Raw genomic sequence first — 25,288 nt, forward strand, 5'->3', positions numbered from 1 at the left:
ACAAGTTTTTTATTATTTAGAATAATAAATTTCATTGTTATTATTAGTCTCATATTGCCTAATTTATTTAGGTTTTTTTTTTCCCTACTAGTATAATAATTATGTACCCATTTGTTTATGCAGTAAAGTTGACTTAAATATGAATTAAATTTTCTGCTTAATTTTTCTCATATTGCAGTTAGTATGTACATCATTTATTTACTACTCATTTAAAATTATATGTAAAAAAAATTAATAATTAATTAAATTTTATTTTTGATAATATCATTTTTTACATGATTTTTTTTATTATATTTTGTATGAATTTATAAAAACAACGAATACCATTTGTTACTGTGGGTAACCGAAGATTAATGGGTTGGACTCGTTAAGCTGGCCCAGTCAGGGGTGTCTGCGGATCGGATCGGATTGGATATGGCCAAAATTTCGATCCGATCCGCATTAAAATCATCGGATCGGATCGGATCCAATATCCGCAGTTTTTAAGGTTGGATCCGATCCGCACATTTGCGGATCGGATCGGAACGGATATCGGATATATCCGCAAAACACAAAAATATTTTTAAAAGCTTATTTTTATTAAAAAAATATCAATAAAATTTATTTTTTCTATTCTTTTAAATATGTTTACTCTTAAAATAATATTAAACATACTTTTCTTGAATAATAAATTAAAATAATTTAACATATATGATAATTATTAGTTAAAATAAAACATAAAAAGAATATTTTACTTATTTATTTCTTTATTTTTGCGGATACGCGGATATGCGGATCGGATGCGGATACCAACACAAAATCCGCAATCCGATCCGATTAGTGTGTAGATCCGATCCGATCCGATCCGAAAGCCTTGCGGATCGGATCCATATCCGTAATTTTCGGATCGGATTCGGATAAACACCGCGGATATGCGGATCGGATCCGATCCATGGACACCCCTAAGTCGTCTGATGGGGGAAGCCTTCGAAGGGATTTGCGCCTTTGGGGCCTCCGTCCGACCTGTGAGTGTGAGTGAATGGGGGGTGGTACTGGTACTTGCAAAGACACTCCGATACCTAAATCAGCAAGGGGGTAAGCAGGTCTAGAGAGTATTAGGACTTAGTGATACCTGAGGGGTGTCAGTGTATTTATAGTGGTGAACCAATAACCACCGTTGAAGTAGTGCCACCTTTTTAGGGTGATAACCGTCCCTTTATCTTAGAGAGGTTGAGATATAGCTCTTGGAAGTGGTTAGAGAGATTCTAGGGGCAGTTACTCATTTAAACGAGTGTTTATCTGCCAGCTAACCCTCTTCCCCGACTTCTTTAGGGTAAGTCGTAGTAAGAACCGACTTCGTAGGGAAAAGGTCGGTGTAGGGCGAGGCTCAATCCTTTGGATTGGACATTTCTTTTGGACTTGGACCTTATCATTGAGTCAGAGTATGAATACCATTATTAAAATAGGAATGATGTTATTATTTTTTGTAAATAAACTTTTTTTAAATAATAAAAACATGTCAATACAAAGATAAAAAAATACGATCTATATGTAAACCACTACCACTTGTCACAATTTATGTTTTTATTTTTCTTTTTCATAAATCGCTACGATCTATGGTGATTTATGATTTACATGATATTATACGTAAATCACAATGACCTAAGATAAATTACATACAAAAAGTTAAAATCCTACAATTGGTAGTGATTTATATAGAAAAAAATTAGACACGTATATAAACAAATTCCAAATGTTGTAATTGTATAATTTTAAGTCTCATCGGATTTAATAATATAATTTGTCCATGTTACTGTTATTATAATTGAATTATATATATTATAATAAAAATAATATTTATATATTAAAATTAATTAGATATATTATTTAATTTATTTTTAATATATATTTTATACTAATAACTAATTTTAATAGCTAAATTTAGTATCTTGATGTTAGGAAAGCTACTATGAAGTCTAAGGCGTCAGACAGGATCCACCAATGATGTAATTGAAGGGTCTGGTTAGTTAGGAAATGCACTATTACGACGAATAATTAATTAGCCATCCTCGTATCCGTATTTTGTACACAATCTAAGCATACTATTCAAACTGGATTGGGGATAAAATATCACCAACTTAATTTTCTTCAAAATTCTTATGATTAAAAGAGAGGGATCAGTTTATACATAGTGTAAACCTTGTTGAGTTACACCATTAAATAACTATTTATACGCCACCGATTTAGCCCATTTATCTCAAATAGCTTACTATTTTATTTATTTTTGTTAGTCATTTTGAGTCTTTTAATTTCTATTTGTTCTATATTTTACCACATCATTAGCCTTAAACAGAAAAATAATTAATTTACCTCAATTGAATTTTTGGTTAACTTAAGATAAAGATTGTGTATCAATTAAGTGTGGAAAACTGTGGGAACCTGGGTTAATGGGAATGTGTTATATTTCTACTTTATGTAAATATTGGGAATTTGGGTATCTACTCATGTGAAACCAAAAAAATCAAATACCTATGTGCATTGATATGTTATATTTGCTTTCAAAAAAAATATAAATAAATAAATAAATAAAGGGACAAAATTACCCCAATACTAAGTTTAATAAAAGATCAATGCATAGGTGGTGAAATTGAAGATAAATTTGGTACATGAGTATGTGATACAAAAGTGGGAATTATGGGTAGCTAGGCATGAATTTAGAGTTACATAGAGAGTGTGTGTGTGTGTGTTAGGTAAGAGTTTAGGTTAGTCAAAGATTTATATTTTAGCTCACTTGGCCATACATATATCCTCATCCTTACCTTAGCCTCATTACAACTTTGAAAAGACCTCATGATGTTTGCATTGGTATACTAAATTTTTGTTGATTGGTTAGATGAAGAACAAAGTTTTAGAAAGCATGACTAAAGAAGAATAGAGTGATTAACCTTAGACACTTGAGAGATTAGAGTGTATATACACTACCAGTGAGGGTTCAATACTTGATTCTATGTTCCCTGCTTTCATGAGTTATTTTCTTACAAGTTTACTTGTCTTTACTGTATGATTTGAATTTGTGAAATCGGATTTATGTTTGTCTTGGAGAACTTGTTTACTTTTAATCATAGAAATATCTTAGCATATAGTTGCATTCATATATAGGTTATTAGGTTGCATCTCGTGAGTCTTACTTTCCCTCATTCATTCCTTTTATCTCCTTGAGTTTAGCATGAGGACATGCTAATGTTTAAGTGTAGGGAGATTGATAAACCACTATTTTATGGTTTATCTTGCACTCAATTGAGTGGTTTTTATCAAGTTTTCGCACACTTATTCATACTAATTGCATGGTTTTACATTTTCCTTCCTAATTTTGTGCTATGATTGAAAACATGCTTCTTTGGCCTTAACTTTGCTAACTTTAATCATCTCTTATTACCATTCGATATCTTGATATGTGTGTTAAGTGTTTTCAGGGTTTATAGGGCAGGAATGGCTTAGAGGATGGAAATGAATCATGCAAAAGTGGAAAGAATACAAGAAACTAAAGGAATTGCTAAGCTGTCCAGTCTGACCTCTTCGTACTAATTCGACCATAACTTGAGCTATAGAGATCCAAATAAGACGGTTTCAGTTGCGTTGGAAAGCTAACATCTGGAGCTTCGAAATGATATATAATTTTCCATAGTTTCCCTAAAGATAGTGACGCGCACGCGTGCATCACGCGCACGCGTGCATTTATTTGCAAAAATTCAGCATATATATCAGAATTCGCCCCCAGCGATTTCTGGGCTGTTTTTAACCCAGTTCTCGGCCCAGAAAACACATATTAGAGGTTGCAGAGTGGAGGAATGAAGGGACACTTCTCATTATTCATAATTTGAGGTTTTAGATGTAGTTTCTAGAGAGAGAGGTTCTCTCCTCTCTCCTTTCTCTAGGTTTAGGATTTTAGGATTAGCTTTGTTTAATTCTGGATTTCTACTTAGTTTAATTTAGTTTCTCTTCTACTCTTATTAGTTCTAGAACTTTAGTTTATCTATTTCTCTTGTTGATTTGTTTATTTCCCCAATTTGATTTATGAACTCCATGTTAGATTCAATTTCTTATTAATGCAATTTGAGGTATTTCAGATTTATGATTACTTTCTTCAATTTATGTTATTGATGCTTTTAATTGATTGTTTAGATTTATTTTTCTTGCTAGTTTTCTATGCTTTTATTTTGTGCCTACCAAGTGTTTGATAAAATGTTTGGAAGGATGTTAGAGTAGATTTTATGCTCTTGGCTTGGGAAGGTAACTTAGGAACTCTTGAGTTACTAATGTCCAAGTAATTGATGATTGGAGCCATTAACTCTAGTTCTCACTAATTGAATTGGTAGAGAGCTAGGGTTTATGGATTTGGATTGATATGACTCATTTAACTTTCCTTTACTATTAGTTAGAGGATGATTTAATGGGATTGATCCTTGCCAATTCTCATGTTGTGGTTAGTGATAAGGATAGAGATCCTTGACCACCAAACCTTGCAAGACTTTTTCTTAATTATTGGTTTATTTTATTATCATTTACATTCCTTGTTCAACCTTTTAAAAACCCCAAAAATATACTTTTCCATAACCAATCATAAGCACATCTCTCTGCAATTCCTTGAGAGATGACTCGAGGTTTAAATATTTCAGTTTATTTTTATTGAGTTTGCTTTAGTGACAACCCAAATTTTTATATGAAATGATTTTTTATTGGTTTAGAAATTATACTAACAATAAGAATTTATTATAAATTTTTTACTAGCAAGAATCCGTTCATTAGTATGACATACAAATTTTTCTTTTCTTAAAATATCGTTCAATTATATATATACTATTATTACACAGAATTAATAATAAGATGGATTAAATGATGGGCTCACATAACATTGAAGTAATATTATAACATTTTAATAAGATGCCATTAAGTAAGATGAACAATAGTAGATAGCATCTTTTATTTTAAATTTTACTTTATTAGACCAATTTTAAAGTTTATTATTCACATTGTTCACAAAAATATGGTCTATCTCACAAAGTCCAATAAATTTATATAGGTGCTTATGAGAAATGATTTTTAAATTTTTACCCAACTTTATTAAACATTCTACATAATATTACAAATAAAAAGTCAAACTTACGAGTATATCCCTTGTGATTTCACACAACTCTTCTAGTGTAGAGAAGCAAACAAGGAGTAATTAAGTTTCTTGTTTTCCATGTGTAGATTGGTTTCAGAGAAAGCCTATATTTTCAAGACATGTGGCGTAGCTCAATGCCAGTTCCTGAAGCATATTTCCGTAATTTGGAGTCACACATCAATGTGAATTTTTATTCGAAGTAATACCTCTTCATTTATTTCTTTTTTTAAATAACATGCGAAAATTGGAAGTTCAAAAATGTAGTTCTGTCAAAATTATATTTGATGTGAAATGCATAACAAAAGACAAGACACTCCTACCAATTAAATTTTCACTGAAGGAGTTGGTATTAGAAAAGCTGCCGAATTTGGATAGCATTTGGAATGAAGATCCTGATGGAGTACTCCACTTTCAACTTGTACAACAAGTGCGTGTTGATACATGTAAAAGCCTTACAAGCTTGTTCCTAAAATCAGTAGCCAAGGATCTTGTCAATCTTAAAAATCTAGAGTTGAAACATTGTGAGAGCTTGGTGGAAATCATCTCAGGGATGGAAACAACATCAGAAGGAGCAATTACAGACTCTATTATGTTCCCTTCTTTGACTTCATTGACATTGTTGGATTTGCCAGGGTTAAATTGTTTTTACTGTTCATTTCATTGTTTTCGGTTGAAAACACTTAATGGCCATGATCCACAAACTGAGGACCAAGTCTGTTTCACAGAGGTAAACTTATTAATCTAGTTTTGACTAATTTTTATGATATACGTGTTATTTATTTATTTATTTATTATAACTATGCGATTGTTTTATTTCCTAAATACATGAGATCAGACTACTAATGGCCTAATAAGTTGCATTAAAAGTTTTGTAATATAACTTGGTGAGTTTTGTTATATGACAATTTTGGCTTATATATTCTCTATTATTTTATAATTTATATGTAAAAGAAAGTTATTTTATATTTTCTTTTATCAGTCTTTAAAATATGTTGGTGATATGTTTGATCGACCAGCATTATGAATTTATATATTCATTCTCACTCCGAAAATGAATACTACTAATAATTTATTAAAGTTGTGTAATTTGTATATTTAAAAATCAAAAACAAATAAATTCTCAATCAATTTAAGATAAAAAATAAAATGATGTCACGGTTGATGATCAAAGAACAAAATGTGTGAAGACAAAATTATAAAATACATGAAGTATTTGTTGTACTATATGTATATTTTTCTCCTGTAAAGTGTTTATTCTTACAGCTTTAATTATTTAAGATTAAGTCCTTTTTTTTTTTTTTTTTTTGGGATCCTGTCTTATTTTAGTTTGGTTTAGTTATTTCTCTAATAATTTGAAACAACTGGTTTCATTATTGATGACCTCGTGCATTTCTTCTTCCCAGATTACTCCTAAGTTGATTAACTTGTCGTTTGGTGAAAAAGAAGCGAAGATGATTGAACATGAGGAATGTGAGGGAAGCCACTTCTGCAGCATAAATGTTCTTAATACACAAAGCTTTAATGTTAAGCTTGTGTCTGATGAACTTCCATATATATTTCTCAAAAAATTGTTCTGTATAGGGAGTCTCGAAGTGAGTAATAGTTCCATTAATGAGATATTCTGCTCTGAAAAGCCTAATTTGAATGGTGCCCAATTCCTTTCATATCTAAAAAGATTGAAGTTGGCTTCTCTTTCTAAACTAACTTCCCTGGGGTTTGAACACTCATGGATACGAGAATCATGCATTCTCAAAACTCTAGAAACTTTAGAGGTAGAAAGCTGCTCTGCTTTGACAGAATTAGTTTCTTCTCCTATATGTTTCTCCAATCTGATGCATTGGGATGGTTATCTTATTTTTTTTGGGTATCTTTTTATTAAGACAATGAGATATTGGTCAATGATGTTGAAAAATAACATCTAATTTTATAGGTATCATGTAATGAATATTATGTTTATTTATGTGATTTGTGGCTCTTTTTTTTCAATTTACAGTGTTTGATGAAGTAAATTTAGAAAACAAATCTAAAGTATTCATTTTACAATGGAAAAATTAAAAAAAAAATTCAATTTTATCTTACTGACGGATTTACAGACGGATTTTCTGTCTGTAATCAGAACATGAGATGATTTTCCAAAGTTCAAATTACAGACGGAAAATCTGTCAGAAAATCCGTCTGTAATTACAGACAGAAAATCCGTCTAAAAATCCATCTGTAATTATAGACGAAAAATCCGTCGAAAAATCCGTCGGAAAGTTCGTCGCCTTTGGGAAATGGATAGAAAATTTACAGAAAAAAAATCTGTCGGTAACTGCTAAAAATCCGTCTGTAATTTTCCGACGAAAAAAATCTGTCGGTAAATAATTTTCGACGGGCTTTTATAGAGGGACAAAATCCGTCGGTAATTTCGTCGGTAATCAAAAATCCATCTGTAATAAAGACTAAATCTATCTGTAAATCTGTCTGTATTAATCAATTTTCTAGTTGTGTGTGACGGAGGTCCGCAATGCATCGCTGTGGAATGGTTGTTCAGCGATAGAATGGAGATGAAAGGAATATGCACAGCGGTGGAAAAATAAAGTAAGGAAAAGTGTAATTCTAAATTAGGATAAATTTGAATATCTGGAGTGTATTTATTTTATCTGATGAACTTTGAATTCAACCCAACAAAACTTGGTAAGAGTTGCCAGAATTTTTTTGATTACCTAACGAAATTATTCTTGTATTCAATAAAAGTTGAGAAGCCTTCAAATAACCACAAAAATATAAAGTATATATAAGATAATCATAAAAGAATAAAGATTTAATTTCTAAACAAATCATTTGAAAAAGGGTCATATTAACGATAAAATTACTAGTTTTATTTTCTTGGATAAACTTATCATATAAATTAATATTTTTGAATATACCGCCAAATTTTTTTTATTAATTTGGTCAAAAATATAATATTTTAATAAACACTATTAAACATAGGAACTTTTTTTCTTATTTAAGTTCATTAATTTTGTTACAAAGATGTTTATTTAAAAAGCGATGTTAGTATTTTGGTGTTATATGCACAAAACAATTAAAATAAAAATATCTTGATAATATTAAAAAATTATGTGAATAAATTATTATATTTTGTACTGAAACGTCTATATTTCTTTTGATGAGGATTTCGTTTTAACATTTTTTTAACAGGTTTCGATATCTTTTTCAACGAGACAGTTCGAAATTTTTGAGTGTGTATAAGATAGTACTTACAAAAGACAATTCCAATACTTAAATTAACAAAAATTTTATGTAAATTTTATAAATTAGTTAAAAAATATTACATAAAATATTTATACGATTGAAATGATGCCCTGGTTATTTCTCTATAACTCTTTTACGGTGGGTGATTATTTTTCTTTATTTTAGACCTGACTTTTAATTATGGATCAAGGTCAATCATATATTTATTTTTTTAAAATTATTATTATTAGAAAATATCATCACATTTGCTACTCAATTCTTATGACTATTTTTTGGATTAAGGTTTTGTAAATCGAAAAGATTGGTAAAATAAAAAATAAATATCTAATTCCTCTTAAATTAGCATAATAATTTTATATATAATAAAAGTTATACATTTAATGATAATTTATTATTTATTATCTTATTAATTTTTTTTACTTTAAATTAACATTTTTTTTCTATTTGTCGATAAGAAAGAATATATGTTACGACAGTTGACACAACGAAAAAAAAAAATAAAGAGAATACTACGGTACAGATGCTTAGATACAGATATTTTTCTTAATGCTTTTATTTAAAGACACGTGCCTCTGCTCTTTCCTATAGCGATTAGAGCTTGTGATCATGATCATGGCTTATGAAAAAGTTGGCTTGGCTGAAAGCCTAAAACATACACTGTAACGTGATTTTCATTTTCTTTTTGGATAGTATATGTTGGGATGTCCAATTATTTTGTTTGGGATATACATTATAACGTGATTTACATTTGCTTTTAATTTTTTTTAGATGACAAGGGGGGGGACACCCCAAAAAGAAAACTAACTAAAACCCCTTAAAATTGGAGAACCAGACAAGTCACGCATAATCATCATAGCTGTATCTGGGGGAGCAACGTCAAAGAGATGAAGGCCAAAGGGAAGATTATGGCCCTTCTTGGCAAGATTGTCGGCAGCAAAATTTGCTTCTCGAAGACAGTGAGACCAAGAGATATGTGGCACACGGCTGGCAAGGACAACAATGTCGTCAAGAAGCGGGGCACACGGGTGGGATGAATTATGTCCTTTCTTAATGAAGTTAACAGCAACAATAGAATCAGACTCAACAACTAAGGAACTAATATTGTTGGCCACAGCAATTTGTAGACCGCGAACAATGCCCCAAAGCTCAGCGTGCATACTAGAACAGCTTCCTAGATTACAGGTAAAACCTTTAATAAAGTGACCAAGATGATTCCTGAAAATACCTCCACAAGTCGCACTGCTACTCTGAGAAAGACAAGATCCATCCACGTTGAGTTTGGTAACATTTTCCAACGGAGGTTGCCAAGTAATGAGACGTTCTTCAGTGATCCGAGGTGCACAGTTAAGAAGGTCAGACCTCGAGACTTTGATAATCTCATCAAACCGAGCTTTAACTTGATCCCTTCTTACATGGGGAGATGTCATGTCGCCCTCGAAGATGAATTTGTTTCTGAAGAACCAAATGGAGGAGATGGTAACACCAAAGAGGCAGCACCACTCATCATTCGACGTAAGGTTCTGGAGAAGCCAATCATGCAGATCAAGAAGAAAGAAGTTGTTTATGCCTGCTGCACGGATGAACGGGAGTCAGATGCCACAGCAAATAGGCAGTCTCGGAGGACGTGTAGAGTAGTCTCATCGGAACATGAGCATCTTGGACAAGTTGCCTGAAGGGTGAGATGTCTTTTCCTTCTTTCCACGTTGGTGAGGATAGCATTGTGAGACACTAGCCAAAGAAAGATCTGAGTGCGTTCTGGTCCTTTCCAGTGCCAGATCACGCTGTGTAATTTGCTAGCGATGCCTTCTTCTCCATTCAGCTTTTGGTATGTTGATTTAAGATCGAAAGAGCCGTTAGACGAAGGGTTCCAGGCAATTTGGTCTTCTTGCTTCCAAGGGGAGGGCGGGGAAATAGGAACAATCTTCTGGATAATCTCATCAGGCAGCCAAGTAGCGAGCCTATCATAATCCCAGCTACCTGAAATAGTTAAAAAATCCATAAGTTTGTCTTCCAAATTAATAGGCATACAAACCTGATTTGCATATGGCGCAAGAGAGCCAATATTTGGCACCCAATTATCGTTCCAAAAATTAATTTTGGAACCATCCCCAATACGCCAAATGTAATTTTGCTGGACATTATCCCAAGACTTGCGTATGCCCTTCCAAAGATTTGATTCATTCCTCTTCCTTTCCACCTTAGGAATAATATCGGTACCACAACCATATTTAGAGCGAATGGTTCTGGCCCACAGAGAGTCTCTTTTTTCAATAAGACCCCATCCAGCTTTAGTCATGAAGGCACAATTCATTTTATCCGAGTGGCGAATCCCGAGTCCTCCCAGTTTTTTGGGGGAGCAGACTTTGTCCCAGTTAATAAGATGGATTTTCCTGGAGTTTTCTGAGTCCCCCCAAAGAAAGTTCCTGCATTTACGATCAATCAAATTACAAGTAGATGAAGGAAGTAAAGCAGATTGCATAGTATAATAAGGAATAGAAGATAGAACAGATTTCACCAGGGTACATCTCCCTGCCAGGGAGAGAGAGGAAGCTTTCCAGCAATTTAGTCTGGAGTTGATCTTGTTGATAATATCACCATATGTATTATTAGAGACTTTTGAGTGAAGGAGAGGGACACCCAAATACTTTCCAAGGTTATCAGTTCTGGAAAAATGAAGAAAGTTACTGATTTCAGATCTGACATTGTGACCCACATTTCTAGAGAAGAAAATTCTAGTTTTCTCTTGGCTGATTTTTTGACCGGAGCTAACACAAAAAGCTTCCAAGCACCTATTGATAATATCAGCTTGCTCCAAATTCACTTCTGCAAATAGAATGAGGTCATCAGCGAAGAAGAGATGAGAAATATTAGGAGCATCCCTTTTAAGATAGATGGGTTTCCAAACCCATGCTGAACAGCTGCGCCGATGAGCTGAGACAAGCGCTCAATGCATAAAACAAAGATATACGGAGAAATGGGATCGCCTTGCCGAATTCCTCTAGTGGGCGTGAATTCGTCTAGCTCTTCTCCATTCCATAAAACTCTCATCTTAGCAGAGGAAATACAACAGTAAATCAAATGAATAATATGCTGAGGCAACCCAATGTCGGAGAGAGTATCGTAGATAAAACTCCACTTGAGTCTGTCGTAGGCTTTTTCAAGGTCAATTTTGATAGCCATCCACCCTTTCGACCCCTTTTTGCTTCTCATAGAATGAATAATCTCCTGAGTAATAAAGATATTATCCGTACTGTGCCTCCCGGGTACAAAACTGCACTGAGTGGGAGCAACTAATTTTTCCATGACTTTTCTTAGCCGATTAGCAAGAATTTTGGTAACAACTTTGTAGGATACGTTGCAAAGGCTAATAGGGCGCATTTGCTTGAGGCTCGTCACCTGCTCCATTTTTGGAATAAGAGTAATAAGGGTCTCATTTAATTCCTCAATTTTTTCGGGATTAGCAAAAATTTGGTTCACTAAAGAGCACAGGTCAGGACCAACACGATCCCACTGGCTTTGGTAGAAGATAGCCTGGAGACCATCCCTACCCGGAGCCTTAAAGCTCCCAATATGAAAAATAGCTTCCTTAATATCCAACTCAGAAATGTTCCTGCCAACACTATACAAATCCTCTGCATTAAGCTGAGGAAAAGCATTATTAAGGACAAAGGGGTGATCGGGATAAGAATCATTATATAGATCAGCATAAAAAGAAAAATTCTAGAGCGTTATTATCAGTTATAAGGCTACCATTAGAGTCAAGGAGAGATGTCACCTTGTTTTTTCGACGTTTAATCATAGTTGACCCATGAAAGAACTTTGTGTTGCGATCGCCGAATTCAATCCATTTACACCTGGATTTCTGGTACCAGAGAAGTTCCTCCTGATTGAGCACATTTTCATATTCCTTCCATAGATCAATTTGGAGCTTCTCAAGAAATTGATTACTGCCCTGAGAAAGGCTTGAAGTTATACCATTCAGTCGTTTGAGAAGAGTTCTTTTTCTTTTAAAAATATCCCCAAAAACATCATAATTCCAATTTTTTAGAGAATTTTTGAAGCTTATTACACCATCAGACCAAGAATCCTGCACATTCCAAGAATTCTCAACCATTCTGTGAAAATCAGGGTGAGAAATCCAAGCAGCAACAAAACGGAAAGGTCTTCTGTGTCTATTGTAAGAGGCTTCAGTAGAGAGTTGGAGGTAGATGGCCGTGTGATCAGACTTGAAATTCGGTAAATGCTTAAGGCTAGCTTCGGGGAAGGCCAGCTGCCAGTCAAGGTTACACAGACCACGATCCAATCTCTCGACTAAATCACCCCTTCTCCAAGTGAAAGGCCAGCCAATATAACCTAAATTCACCAATCCACAATCAGAAACGCAACTTTGAAAGTCTGAGCAAGCTCCAGAATTAGCACTACGAGTACCCCCTTGTCTTTCATAATCATGAAGAAGAGCATTAAAATCTCCTAAGATGCACCAAGGAAGATTGATATTGGTTGCCAGGGAACGGAGGGAAGTCCAAAGGGATCTTCTATTCGGGCGTTGTGGGCTGCCATAAACAGCAGAGAGGAGCCAGGTAGCAGCATTATTACTGGTAAGCCTAAGATGAACAATTTGCTGATTATATTCTAAAATATCAACTTTCCAAGAACCCGAGTCCCATAGGCACCAAATTCCACCCGGATGACCATTAGCTTCCACAATAAAGGAACTATCAAATCCAATTTTGTCACGAACAGAAGCCCCACGCGAACCACTTATATGAGTTTCAAGAAGAATAATGAAATTTGCATTATACCTCTTCTAATATCTCTAATAAGAGTAGGAAAAGTTTTCCCTCCAGTACCTCTACAATTCCAACTTATAATATTCATCACAAAACAAACAGAGAAGGGAGCATCACCAAGGACGAAAATCACGCTGAGGCTTGAGCCTTGGTTCTCGATTCGGACTTATCCGAGGAGTCAACCCCATTATTGGAGTTCTTCCATACAATGAGAGACTTCACATCATCTGGAGGTCTCCCAACGTTTGCCCCTGACTCGTACCCTAACTCCATTGGCTTTGAAGAGGAACCAGTAGAAGGGGAAGCAATCATAGGGTTAGAACGAATTGCATAGTCTTCAAATTGAATCTTTACCTTTTTTGCAGCAACATTAGCTTCGTATTGCTCCCGTCCTAACCGGCGCATGTAATTCATAACGACACCCTCCATAGCTTCAACTTCAGGATCCTTAGATTTGGGAGCAGGGGAGGGAACATTCTTAGGAGTTGCCACCGAAGAGGAGGATGGCTTGGTAGTGACTTTGGGGATGGACTTCACTAATTTTTCATTCTGGGCTAGCCCAACTATATTAAATAAAAGTTTCTTGCCCATTTGGAGATTTTTGCCAGCACCTTGCTTTAGAACTTTTTTTTGAATGGGCTGGGAGTTTGCTTTCTCTTTTTGGGCCTTATTAGGAGAAGCCCAATTATTGGTAATACTTGGAGATTTGCCTTCTGCATGTGGTTCACCCTCCAACGTGATTAGTGCACTTTCTTCATGTAATGCATTGAATCTTGACCCATGTTCCTTTCCCTGATTATCTTCCTCATTAATAGACCTATGATTATAGAAAGAATCATGTCGTTGATTGCTTCCAGGAATATTCGGATTATTATTGCCATTTTTCCTTCTAAGTGGTCGTTTGACCATCATCCACGGCCCGAAACAAGGAGGATCTTGGTTATTGCTTGAAACGCTTTGATTGTGGGAATCATGAGACTTTCCATTTTGGTCCGCAGAATCAACGTGATTCTGATTATCAGAATTGATATTCTTCTCTTCTCCATCAGCATTGACTTGGCTCGCCGGCTCTTCCACCGGAGTTTCATTACAATGATCTAGCCGGTGGCCATATTTTCCACAGGAGAAGCAGATTTGATGCAAACCTTCATATTCAATATTTAGGACCTCGCCAAAGACAGGGATTATGGGAACTAACTGCTTTCTCAGATCAATCTCGACACATATACGTGCAAAATGACCTCTAGAATGAATTGATGTAGTGCGATCGATCTTAAGCATGTGGCCAATAGTTGAACCCACTCTCCAAAGAAATCTATGGTTATAGAGTTCGATCGGAAGGTTGGGAATACGAATCCAAACAGCAACTTTTCTGACTTCTTTCTCAGAAGATAAAAAGAAGGGTCTCCAACGTTGGACAATAAGATAGTGACCGGCAATCATCCAGGGACCTTCCATAAGGGCATGATAGTCACCTTCATCTGCAAAATGAACCAAGAAATAGTCACGATCCATGTCGATAACATTAATCTTACCTTTTTTAGCCCAATTACGTTGGAGGCGTTGCTCCATGAATCCTAAGCCTACTCGTTTGCCCAGAACTTTGACCATGAGAGCAGCACGCCAAGGTTTGCACCATTCATCGAATTCATCTTTGGATATTGGAATATTGGGACATGGATCAAAGGGCTTCTCCACTTGATCATCATACTCAGTAGTCTTGTACCACTTGTCTTCCGGGTTTGGTTCATCTTCATCGATGGGATCAGCAGCAAGGTCGTCACCCTTGACATTGGGTCCAACAAGTTTGAGTAGGGACTCCTTGTAAGACACTTTGGTTATCATAGGAGTATCTCCATTCTGATGGTTAAAAAAAAAATTTCAAAGTGATTTGATTTTACTATTTTAAAATTTTCCAGTGCTTTGGTAAAAAAAAAAAAGTAAAATTACTTACTACTCTACATGAGTTTTTAAAAGAAAAAAATAAAAAAATTATTATTTTATTATTTTTATTAAACAAAATTCATTTTTTATGAATACAACATTAGTTTTATATTTTTATAGATAATTTTATTAGTGTTTTACTTATTTGTGGTTCAAAATAATAGTTTTTTTTATTTATTTTTTTCTTTTAAATCAATAAGAATAAAGAAAGCTGACTGCTGTTTGACCTAACAAATAATCTAGCCAACTGCAAATTTATTATGTAATGTACTAATGTTTGGTCTAGGAGTAGGAGGAGGGAATTATTAGCTTCAACTACTTGAGAAGAAAAATCAGACCATGCACAAGTTTTACTAGATTTGGATCCGGAGAAAGTTGTTTGTATTTTAGGCCCTGAAGCTTGCTTAACTTGTCTGGTTAATTGTTTTTCGGCTTCTTCTAGTCCCTTGCAGTTCTTGTTCTAACCAAGAGGGTACCACATACTCTTATGAAAGGAGAAGAAAAGAACATGAATCATTTTTTGAGTATGTCTTTTGGATTGATTAGAGTTAATTCTATTTTTTAGAATTAATTCTTCATTGTACTTACACATAAATATCAAACAAGAAATCATGCATATTGTTTTATTCGTTGCACGAGACGAGGCAATTTCTTGTATAGCTTTTATAGAATGAATAATTGGTTTGAGGATCTTCAAAATTACTCTTACCAAGTTTGTCAAGTGAGACATGCAATGTTGTTCTCAACTCTTACAATTACAAACGCCAATTTTACGTTTTCCTTCTCAATTATTGATGATGGTAGTAATGTTTGCTCGGTGAACATAAATTCTGTCATTAATAATTCAACTGAAGCATTTAAGGTTACGTAGAGGTTATTTGGTATCCATGTGATTTTGATCAAAATTGGTTTAGTATCAATATCACCATGATTGATATTAAAAAATAGTATATATATACTAATAGCTTATTAATATTGAATAACATTTATGTCACAAGTAAGCATTGTTAGACGATGATAATCAAAATCAAGTTGGAAAGCTAATTTAAAAAATAAAACATAATTAATCCTTGATATCTTCGCACATAGATATAATATAAGTGGAATCATTCAAGTTCTATGAAGCTAGCTAATCCAAATAAACAATTGAAATCTTTTTAGATAATCAAACAAATGATTAAGATGGATAACAGGATAATATTCAAATACAAATTACTGTCCACATACTCATCATGCAATGTGAGTGATGGTTTATTCATAATTAAACACACAAAAGTAAAAAAAATAAAAAAATAAAAAATGTTCCATAACATTCTTTTATTTAGGAAGCTTTCGGATGGATGGCAAACCATGTCTGGATGAATGTGAGAACAAGGCCAAGTGTGGCAGCCAACAAAGCAATGATGGTCCATGGCGAGCGAAAAAACGTGTTAGAGGCCTCTCCCATCCAAGACAGCATTCTGATCCTGCCTCGTTTGGACTCAAAATGTGAATGGATTTGGTCTCTGATATTAGCAAACCACGGTGTCTCAGGCACCAAAATAATGTCCATCTTATTGAACAGATCAGACACTTCTTTGTCACTTGCAAGTTCATTGATAAGTATGCCAGCCATTCTCAGCTCCTTCACATCCTCCGGCTGGTCAACGAGAGAGCTCAGAAAGACTAAATATGAACTGATCTCAAAGTCGTTGTCAGAATGACTCATCTCATAGGCTACTAGGTTGAGGAATATATGAGGCGTTGTGCCATCCACAACTAGCTCTGGAAGATGTAATATCCCAGCTTCAAAGCTGGGATAGATTGAGTTTCCATCCGAATGTCTTCTCAAACTAATCCCAGCTGCCTTCAGTTCTCGTATGCTTCCAATCCTGTACTTTGTAAGGTGCAAGGATCTCCTCTTGTTCTTCATCTCGGCCGCCGGAATCTCTTTATGGATTGTGTCGAGGTCTCTCATCAAGAGGGCCCTCCGTAGATAATCTAGAAGATGGACAGGATCCTCATCATCTCCCTGGACAACTAGTTTGAGTTCTTGTGCTGCTTCTTGTGTGTTCTTCTTTCCCTTTCCGAGCTCGGGTGCCGTCTTAATACCATGAACTTGAAGGAAGTTGCGGAGGCATTTCTCAAGCCTGGCTTCATCTTTGCAGAAGAGCCTCAGCACTTTAAAAGGAATTTGGTTGTCCATTATAAGAAGATCCTGGTACATCCGTACAAGCTTGTCGACGCTAATGTTTAGATCTCGCTGGGGATCAACTGAGTCTCCTGATTTTTCCAACAAATGAAGAATAGAACATCCATCCACTACTAATAACCATCTGATGAACTCGTACGTGTCTGTCCCATAGCCGCTGTAGTAATAAGACATGCGTTGCCACATATCTTCTCCATGCAGCTGCCTTATTTCTTTGAGCAGTTCTGATTCACGGAATATTGTGTTATATAGATCATTGACAGATTGATTAGTATCCGTAAGATACATGGTTGTCCAAGCTTCCTTGAATGGCTCTCCTTGGAGATGGTTTATTCGTCTGTCTAGATGAACCGGACCAATTGCAATGAGCTGTGGAAAATAATATCTTCTAAACTCGGCCCTTTCAGCCAAGTATTCGGGAGTTCTTCGTATTCTAGAATTTGAAACATTGCTAGCATCTCCCGCTAATTTCGCCCTCGATTCTTCTGCTTTCTGCAATCGCTCTATTATCCAAGACGGTGCATATCCTTCCTCCTCGGACTCCATTGGGCAAGTTGCCAAGACTTAAGAGAAAAAATGAGGTACTTGCTCGGAGTGTGAATGATTTACTATGAATGGTTTCTTTCTACTCATTTTGCTTCCTAAGTCAAGCACCCTCAAAGTCTTTGATTTTTTTTTTCTTTTTAAAGCATGTTACTTGCTTTGAGAAATATGAGCCACTCAGAGGTTTAAGACCTCTTTTTTTTTAAATGTATTTTTTAATAATTAAAATTTAACATATATAATTCATTAAATCGTATTATTTTTTTAAAAATTAAATTGATTTAGCAAAAAAATTAATAAACCAAATCTTAAACTAATCTAAATTAATATTTTTTAATAAAAAAAGATTATAATATTCTTATTATAAAAAATAACTAAAATACTCTTATTTTATACATATATTAATATTAATTTTGAGAATTCTAAATTATAATCCTTCTCTTCTCTCAGTGTTATTATGAGATTAAAATCTAAGATTCTCAAAATTAATATATAAATATATAATGGGTATTTTAGTCATTTTTTATAATAAGAGTATTATAATTATTTTTTATAAAAAAATTATTAATTTAGACCAGTTTCAAATTTGGTTCATCGATTGCTGCATGCATAAGGCGGGATTCAAACTCCGACACTTATTTAAGCAGACAAGTGAGCTGACCACTCGACCAACCCAACTTGGTTCGTTTTAGATATCTTTATTTAAGTGTTTCCCTTAAAAAATTACTAAAATTTATATAAAAATATAAAAGTTGATATTTAAAATCTTTTATATTGTATTTAAACTATATTTTTTTTAATGATATCATGTTAGTGATTTTACTTATTTGGTAAAATTTAAAAATTAATCAATCATTTTGTAGTAAAAAATTTTAAAAAAAATTAAAATTTTTTATCTATTATTATTCAATTAAAACATAAAATACTAACTAAATACAATAAATATACATTAAAAATATCATAATAATAATTATAAAATTTTCAGTTACAAATATTAAAATTCTACAATTTATACATATTAATACTCTTACTACTACATTATTTAATCTACCTATACATGTTACATATATAAGACTGTACTACTTATTTCTTAATTTTTTATACCAATGAGTAAAAACTCCTTCGAGTAAGTTTAAATTTACTATATTTTTTTACTAAATACATTTAAATATATCATTGTTATAAAATTAATTCATAATTTTATATTTATATTTTTTATATTTTTTTATTCTCATTTATTTTTCTAAACTCAAGTATGTTTAAATTTGACACATCTCCTTACTAACTATATTCAAATATATCATTATTATACTAATTTACATTTTTGGTATTTCTCATTCTCATTCATTTTTTTAATCTTTTCTTTAATTATTTACAACCCAAAAAACACCATATGAAAAGATAAAGTATCACAACTAAAACAAATATAACAATAAAAACAATAAATAAAGATATAATTTTATACAACTCATATAAAAAGTCTATACTTTTTTAAAAATAAATAAATTTAAATTTTTAAAATAATAAACTATATTTTAATTTATATTATATTTTAGCTAAATAGTTATATAAAAATATATATAAATTATCAAATAAATATTCTGCAAAATATTTTTAATATAAAGCAATTCAAAATGCCTTCTCAAACTAATCCCAACTGCCATGAGTTCTCGTATAGTTTTTGATATGGACATTATAGATCGGCCATTAATCCTATAATCTCGGCCATAAGCATAACAAACTCGGAGTTAGAAGAGTTAAAACGAGAATATCGCAGCAGCAATCAACAAACATTTAAAGTAGTATATTTTTTCGGAAAAAAAACGAAAAAAATATTAATCGAAGATTACTTCCTCCTCTATAAAAACAAATCGACGAGAGCATAACAGGGGCATCAAGAAAAAAGCAAGAAACGATCACTTTTTCTCTATTAATTTTCGTATATTCCTAAATACTGACTTGAACGTCAGAGTGCTTTTTGCAGGTACTCTACCCATTAGTGTTCATTTTGGCCGACGTATAGATCAACCATCATCCAACGAAGACAGAAAGAAGACACTATAGCTTGGCCACTCTACTCGGACAAGAACATTTGGCGCCCACCGTGGGCCGGAGATAGACCTAACCTTTTCACTATTATTTTTTCTTCTGCTTTCCCTTTGTAGGTACGACTAACATGACTGAGAATGGCATACCCCGCATGTCACCAGACGAGTTAGCAGCAAGAAATGAGGAACTAGCGGCTGAAATCCGGAAGATGTCTGAGCTTCTAGCTCAGCATCAAAACGGAAAGCACAAAGGAAAAAGCAGCAAGAACACGGGCGACACGAACTCAGAAGGTCACGCGACTCCACCAAAAACAAAGATGACGATATCCAATCCCTTCTCAGAAGAGATAATAAAGTTTCAAATGCCGAAGCGGTTCACTCTTCCAACAATGCTAGCACTATATGAGGGAATTGGTGACCCGAACATTCATGTTACTAAATTTCAATCTATGATTTTTTAAATGACAATTCTGACCCTATACTCTGTAGATTATTTCCAACTTTTTTAGATGGAGCCACTCTTTTGTGATTTTTCGCTTTGCCTGCAGGGTCAATTTCAAGTTTCGAGGAGTTTGCCCAAGCCTTCACTAATCACTTTGTCGCTTCCAAGATTTATGTGCACATCTTCGGTTACCTTAATATCATTAAACAAGGACATCATGAAAGTCTTAAGGATTACATCACCAGGTTCGCCAAGGCAACCATCTTCGGTTACCTTGAATGAATGTAAGTTCATCCTCTTCCAAGTAATTTTGTAGCATTATGTATTTCTTCTTCTTCTTTATTTGATTTTTTTTTGTTTTTATTCTTATTAAGAGAGTAAAACAAGAAGAAATTCTAGAAGATAAAAACAATAAAGGAAAGATGAATAAAAAAAAGAAGAAGAAAAAGCAGCAGAAGATGAGGAGAGGAGGAGGAAGATAAAGAGTTTTAAATTATGCAGAATCTATCAGTATAAATCCACCGAAAATTTTTAAATAATACACATAAATGTGTTAGTTTTACACCAAAATTTGTTGCAAATACATAAAAATATTTTCTTTTATGCAGAATTCCTATATTACATTCAATTCAAACCATCAACGATGAACAACAATTTTCACAAACAAAAGCTATATTATTCACCTACCGAATCATAAACTACTAACAAAAATATTAGCTAAAATCGAACCACATCTCAGCCACTTGATTGGATTCAAAACAATAATCCACTTTGCTCTGGTTCAATTGACAATCTGAACTTAAATCATTCATTATCTTCAACAACGAGATAATTGTTCAAAACTGGTTTCAGAGTCTGATTTCAAAAATGTAAAGAACGAAGAAAATTGTGAAAAATAAAAAAAGAAAATGCAGAAAACAAACAAAAAGAAACACAAATATAGAAGAGAACGTAGATCGAAAACGTTGAGGAAATTCGAAAAAAAGAAACGAAATACTTTCGAAGAAGACAGTTATATATTCGCGCATTTATTGAAAAGTTGGTTAGATATAGTGGCGCGTGAAGTGAATTAAGTTAAAGAGACTTATATGGACTTGTATATGTAAATGACTTACATGTGGAGAATATTTGTAAATATTTTCTACCTTCAATAATAATTAATACTAAAGTAACAATTCAATTATTTAAAACTAAAATCAAAATTCATCATTCTAAAATAAAGTCAAATTATTCCAAAAAAAATTATTATCTTTATAATAAATATTTAACTAGTAATTCAGTGCCAGATAAATGAAATTATGTATTCGATACCACTTAAAATTTTAATTTTTGTGTTTTCATATGTAGATATATATTATAATTTTAACTTTTTTTACTATTATATTATTGGCAAAAATCTTCTTTTATTGTAAATTTTATTTTTATTACAATAACATAAATTTAGTATTATAACAAAAAAAATGTGTCATGCATATTTCATTGAAAAATATTATAATTAAATTTTTTAATTTTAAAAATAAAAATTAATATTTTTCTATGATCTTTCAAGTAAAACATTTTTAAAAAAATTCTTAGAATTAACTACATAATATACAATATCAAAGTAATTTGATTTTAGTACAAGAAGTTCAATTTAATGTTTTTTATGGAATCACAACAGTATTTTTTATTCTTTGGTTATATTCAAATTTTACCATTAGGAAATTTTTCCACCATTCCTACTAGGGAAAAAAAAAACTGACTTTCATTGTACACATTTATCAAGGAACGTCCAAGCTCAGCTCATTATTCATATTGGCTCTTGAGCAAGTTTTTTTGAACCACTTTTAGAATTCATTCTCAAGCTCTTTCTCAACTACACTTCATGCCACGTGCCAGTATTTTTATGATAAAAATAAAATTTCTCTATATCCGTACAGATTTTTCTGGGTGAGTTGAATCAGGCGCGCATCCAACTGCCCAAAATATGACAATGTTAATACATGTCCCACTTTCTGCAATTTCTCAGAAATGCAGCAATCAGTTGGGTCAAATGACAACCAAATACGGCAGCTATATAATAGCATCCATAGACTCCGGCAAAACGATAAGGTTAAGGTACAATTTATTGCTGACTCGGGCATTGTATTTAACGTGAAGGTACAATTATTGGTGACTCGGGCATTATTGCAGTGAGGTTAAGGTCAATTTATTGGTGACTCTAGCATTGTATTTAAGGTGAAGGTACAATTGTTGGTGACTGGGGCATGCATTACCCTAAATGGTTCAAAACACAAATATCATCTTTTGAATTTTAAGCAATTTAAATTTTGTGACTTAGGCTTGTATAATATTTTATATTTGCCTCTTATATTATAGAGCTCCATTTCTAGCAACAACTAGGGTGGTTGTTTAAAACTTAAAAGAATTTTCAACTGTGTGCAAGTGGGGAGTTTTTCTATTTAAATAAAAAAATTTCATTATTCAAGAATCCTATTTTAATTTTAAAAAATAATATTTATACTATATATATAATAATTTTTTTTCTTTTTTATTAATTATTTTAATATTTAAAATAAAAATATGTAAAAATTTTAATATAAAAGTAATATATATCAATTTTAGAATTTAGGAATTTAGAACCATTTGATTTCGAAGAAAAGTTCAATCTGAATATGCCATGTGATTAGTGATTACAATATATATTGTACGATCTTTCATATGAAAACAAATAATTTAGAGATATTCTTGATTTTAGATTTAAGATGTCAATACCAAAATTTAAAATGGAAAATTTTGATTCAAATAACTTCAACTTAAAAAACTTCAACTTATAGAAATGTGCGTGGGTAGTTTGTCTAGTGTGTTTCGTTGTGTAATTGGCCAAAGAGAAAAAAGTCATTTTAATTTTTTTTTATGCGCTTAATTTTGATATATTCATAATATAAAATATTTTATATAATTATTTAATTATATTTATTTTTTTAAAATAATTATTCACGATTAATATAAAAAATAATTATTTTTATTGATAGAATGTTATGTAATTAAATACACGTCTAAAATCTTTTTAAACTGACAGTGTATCAACACTAAATTTATTTTTTTATTATATATATGTTTTTTGTTTAATAAGAACCTTTATCTTTTATTTTAGTTTCTAAAAGTTTTTATTTAGATATAATAAGATTTAAAAAATATCTATTTTATTTAATTTATTCCCTAAAAAAATACTCTATGTAGTCAAAATAAATAAATAAATATCTGATTAGGAGTAAACATTTTTTATATAAGTTTAATTTTGAATAAAGCCATATATATTTTTAATCATCAAATAAAAATTACTATTTTTTCCTTTAAATATAACTTATTCGCACATCTGCTACTACAGAAAAGAACATGCCAAGGTGCTTTCGTGTCTGGAAATTATTACATCTTTTAATCCCACGCTTTCTTTTCCCATCCATCATATATGGTTTATTTTTAAGAACATCTTGTAGCTTTGCATATTTGACTTAAAAAAAAAAAAAAAAAACTTTCGTCTTTGTTATCTCACTCGATTAGCATAACTTCTTGTTCTCTCTCGAGTTTTTCGCTTGGAAGATAGTGATGAAGAAATAAAGGCAAATCATCCCAATCGATATACAAAGGTTAGTTTTTTTGTAGCTTATTATGGAGAGAGCTTAATTGAAATGTTTATATATATGGAGAGAGCTTAATTAAGCAAAAATTGTAGCCTTAAATGTTAACAATTTTGGTAAACGCATTTTGCAGGGCTGAAGCTTCAAAATACTTTTGAGTATTTAAAAAGGCGAAGAAAATGTGAGGAAGAGATGCAACTGGAAGAAGGGGGAAAATGTAGAAACAACAATGGAGTTAGCTGCTGAACAATAAGAATTGCCTCATTACTGTTAGCAATTTGTTTTGGTCTCAAGGTATGACCCTAAAGTGCTATCTGTGTTGTTTTTTGGTGGATTAAATGTCTACAAAAGGGAAATTAAATTAATTATTACCTCTAAGGACAATCAATAAGAATTAGTTAGTAAGAAAGATAATTTATATTTAACTTATTACAAAAGGTGTACTTAAATAATGTTTAGAGAGAAGAATATTCACATTTTTATTTAGATAAATAATATTTAAAGATCATTTTTCAATATTTTCTTCTTCTGGAATTTTTTGCTTTTCAAAATAGCATTTGTTTATTCTGTTTTGTTTTTTTCATGTTTCTGATGTGTAATTATTTTAGAAATAGGAATATATTTTGCACTATATTTTGTGTAGATTTTATTTTGTATTTTTTTACTTTGAGTATTAAAAATAATTAATAAAAGTAATTTTTTTCCTTTTATACTACATATATAAAAATGTAGAAAAATAATGTACATAAAAAGTTATATTAAAATTTATGTATAAGCTTTTATAAAAAAAAAAATAACATCTATAATATATGGAATAAGGGAAAAATATGACGTCTATTGAAATTGATATATGTATAATCTCGCTTAGTCAAAGTCCATACGCAAAATACATGGAGAACTTTTAGATTATACCTGTGAAAGACATCTATTTTATTTTAGTTCATACGATTTTTTATATTTTATTTTTTGAATCTTTAAAATCTGAAGCTGTATAATTAATTAATTATAATTGCAACAGTTAATTTATTTTATTAAGCAGTGATGTGATAAACTAAATTTTCAGACGAGACGTTTATAACTTTCAACAACAATAATTATCAATGACCAGCAATAAAAATTAAATGGTAACTTATTTTACTGAAGCTCATCGCTACTCATAACAACTAGAAAATCGTAGTGTATCGACGGTGTTATAGATGATTTAGGCGTCGATAATTTTTCTTTTAGTAATTATCTAAATCAATCTAAAAAATTTTTTTAGATATTTTAATTTTTTAAAAAAATTAATACATAACAATATTTTTAAAATTTTATTTCAACAAATATATCA

The 25,288-nt window shown here is 32.1% G+C and overlaps 4 protein-coding genes across 7 annotated transcripts in view; 2 read left to right on the forward strand and 2 right to left on the reverse strand.

Annotated features, from left to right (window-relative positions):
• Positions 1-5,378: 5,378 nt before the first annotated feature.
• LOC148543521 (disease resistance protein RPS2-like) lies at positions 5,379-7,151 on the forward strand. The gene is made up of 3 exons (XM_088498109.1): positions 5,379-5,870; positions 6,547-6,735; positions 7,137-7,151. The coding sequence occupies exons 1-3, from the start codon at positions 5,379-5,381 to the stop codon at positions 7,149-7,151; spliced, it is 696 nt and encodes a 231-aa protein (XP_088354235.1).
• A 4,621-nt stretch (positions 7,152-11,772) lies between these two features.
• LOC148543522 (uncharacterized) lies at positions 11,773-15,015 on the reverse strand. Its single transcript, XM_088498113.1, has 4 exons — positions 13,304-15,015; positions 12,131-13,140; positions 11,868-12,012; positions 11,773-11,776 (listed from the first exon to the last, which is right to left on the reverse strand). The coding sequence occupies exons 1-4, from the start codon at positions 15,013-15,015 to the stop codon at positions 11,773-11,775; spliced, it is 2,871 nt and encodes a 956-aa protein (XP_088354239.1).
• Positions 15,016-16,158: 1,143 nt separating this feature from the next.
• On the reverse strand, positions 16,159-17,991 carry LOC107616673 (UPF0481 protein At3g47200-like). Its single transcript, XM_016318625.3, has one exon. The coding sequence runs from the start codon at positions 17,849-17,851 to the stop codon at positions 16,436-16,438; it is 1,416 nt and encodes a 471-aa protein (XP_016174111.1). The 5' UTR covers positions 17,852-17,991; the 3' UTR covers positions 16,159-16,435.
• Positions 17,992-19,576: 1,585 nt separating this feature from the next.
• The window catches only part of LOC107618589 (putative disease resistance protein At4g19050), a 33,455-nt gene continuing 27,743 nt past the window's right edge, over positions 19,577-25,288 (forward strand). For 2 of the 4 annotated variants that reach the window (XM_088500191.1, XM_088500192.1), the window contains exons 1-2: positions 23,423-23,967; positions 24,092-24,252. The gene's annotated coding sequence lies outside the window, so the exon portion shown is untranslated. Of the gene's footprint in view, positions 20,623-22,257; positions 22,436-23,421; positions 23,968-24,091; positions 24,253-25,288 lie in introns of those variants that run through there. The other 2 variants (XM_088500195.1, XM_088500194.1) reach the window with 2 other exon arrangements.

This window comes from Arachis ipaensis, chromosome B9, assembly GCF_059453495.1.
Source record: "Arachis ipaensis isolate K30076 ecotype BB chromosome B9, ASM5945349v1, whole genome shotgun sequence".
Lineage (NCBI taxonomy): Eukaryota > Viridiplantae > Streptophyta > Magnoliopsida > Fabales > Fabaceae > Arachis > Arachis ipaensis.

Coding starts and splice junctions, on each gene's coding strand:
- LOC148543521 (XM_088498109.1), top strand. CDS start 5,379: ATGCGAAAATTGGAAGTTCAAAAATGTAGTTCTGTCAAAATTATATTT. Junction 5,871..6,546: donor ACCAAGTCTGTTTCACAGAG/GTAAACTTATTA, acceptor TCTTCTTCCCAG/ATTACTCCTAAGTTGATTAA.
- LOC107616673 (XM_016318625.3), bottom strand. CDS start 17,851: ATGGAGTCCGAGGAGGAAGGATATGCACCGTCTTGGATAATAGAGCGA.
- LOC148543522 (XM_088498113.1), bottom strand. CDS start 15,015: ATGATAACCAAAGTGTCTTACAAGGAGTCCCTACTCAAACTTGTTGGA. Junction 13,141..13,303: donor ACCAAGGCTCAAGCCTCAGC/GTGATTTTCGTC, acceptor AACTCATATAAG/TGGTTCGCGTGGGGCTTCTG. Junction 12,013..12,130: donor ATCTCTCCTTGACTCTAATG/GTAGCCTTATAA, acceptor AGCTTAATGCAG/AGGATTTGTATAGTGTTGGC.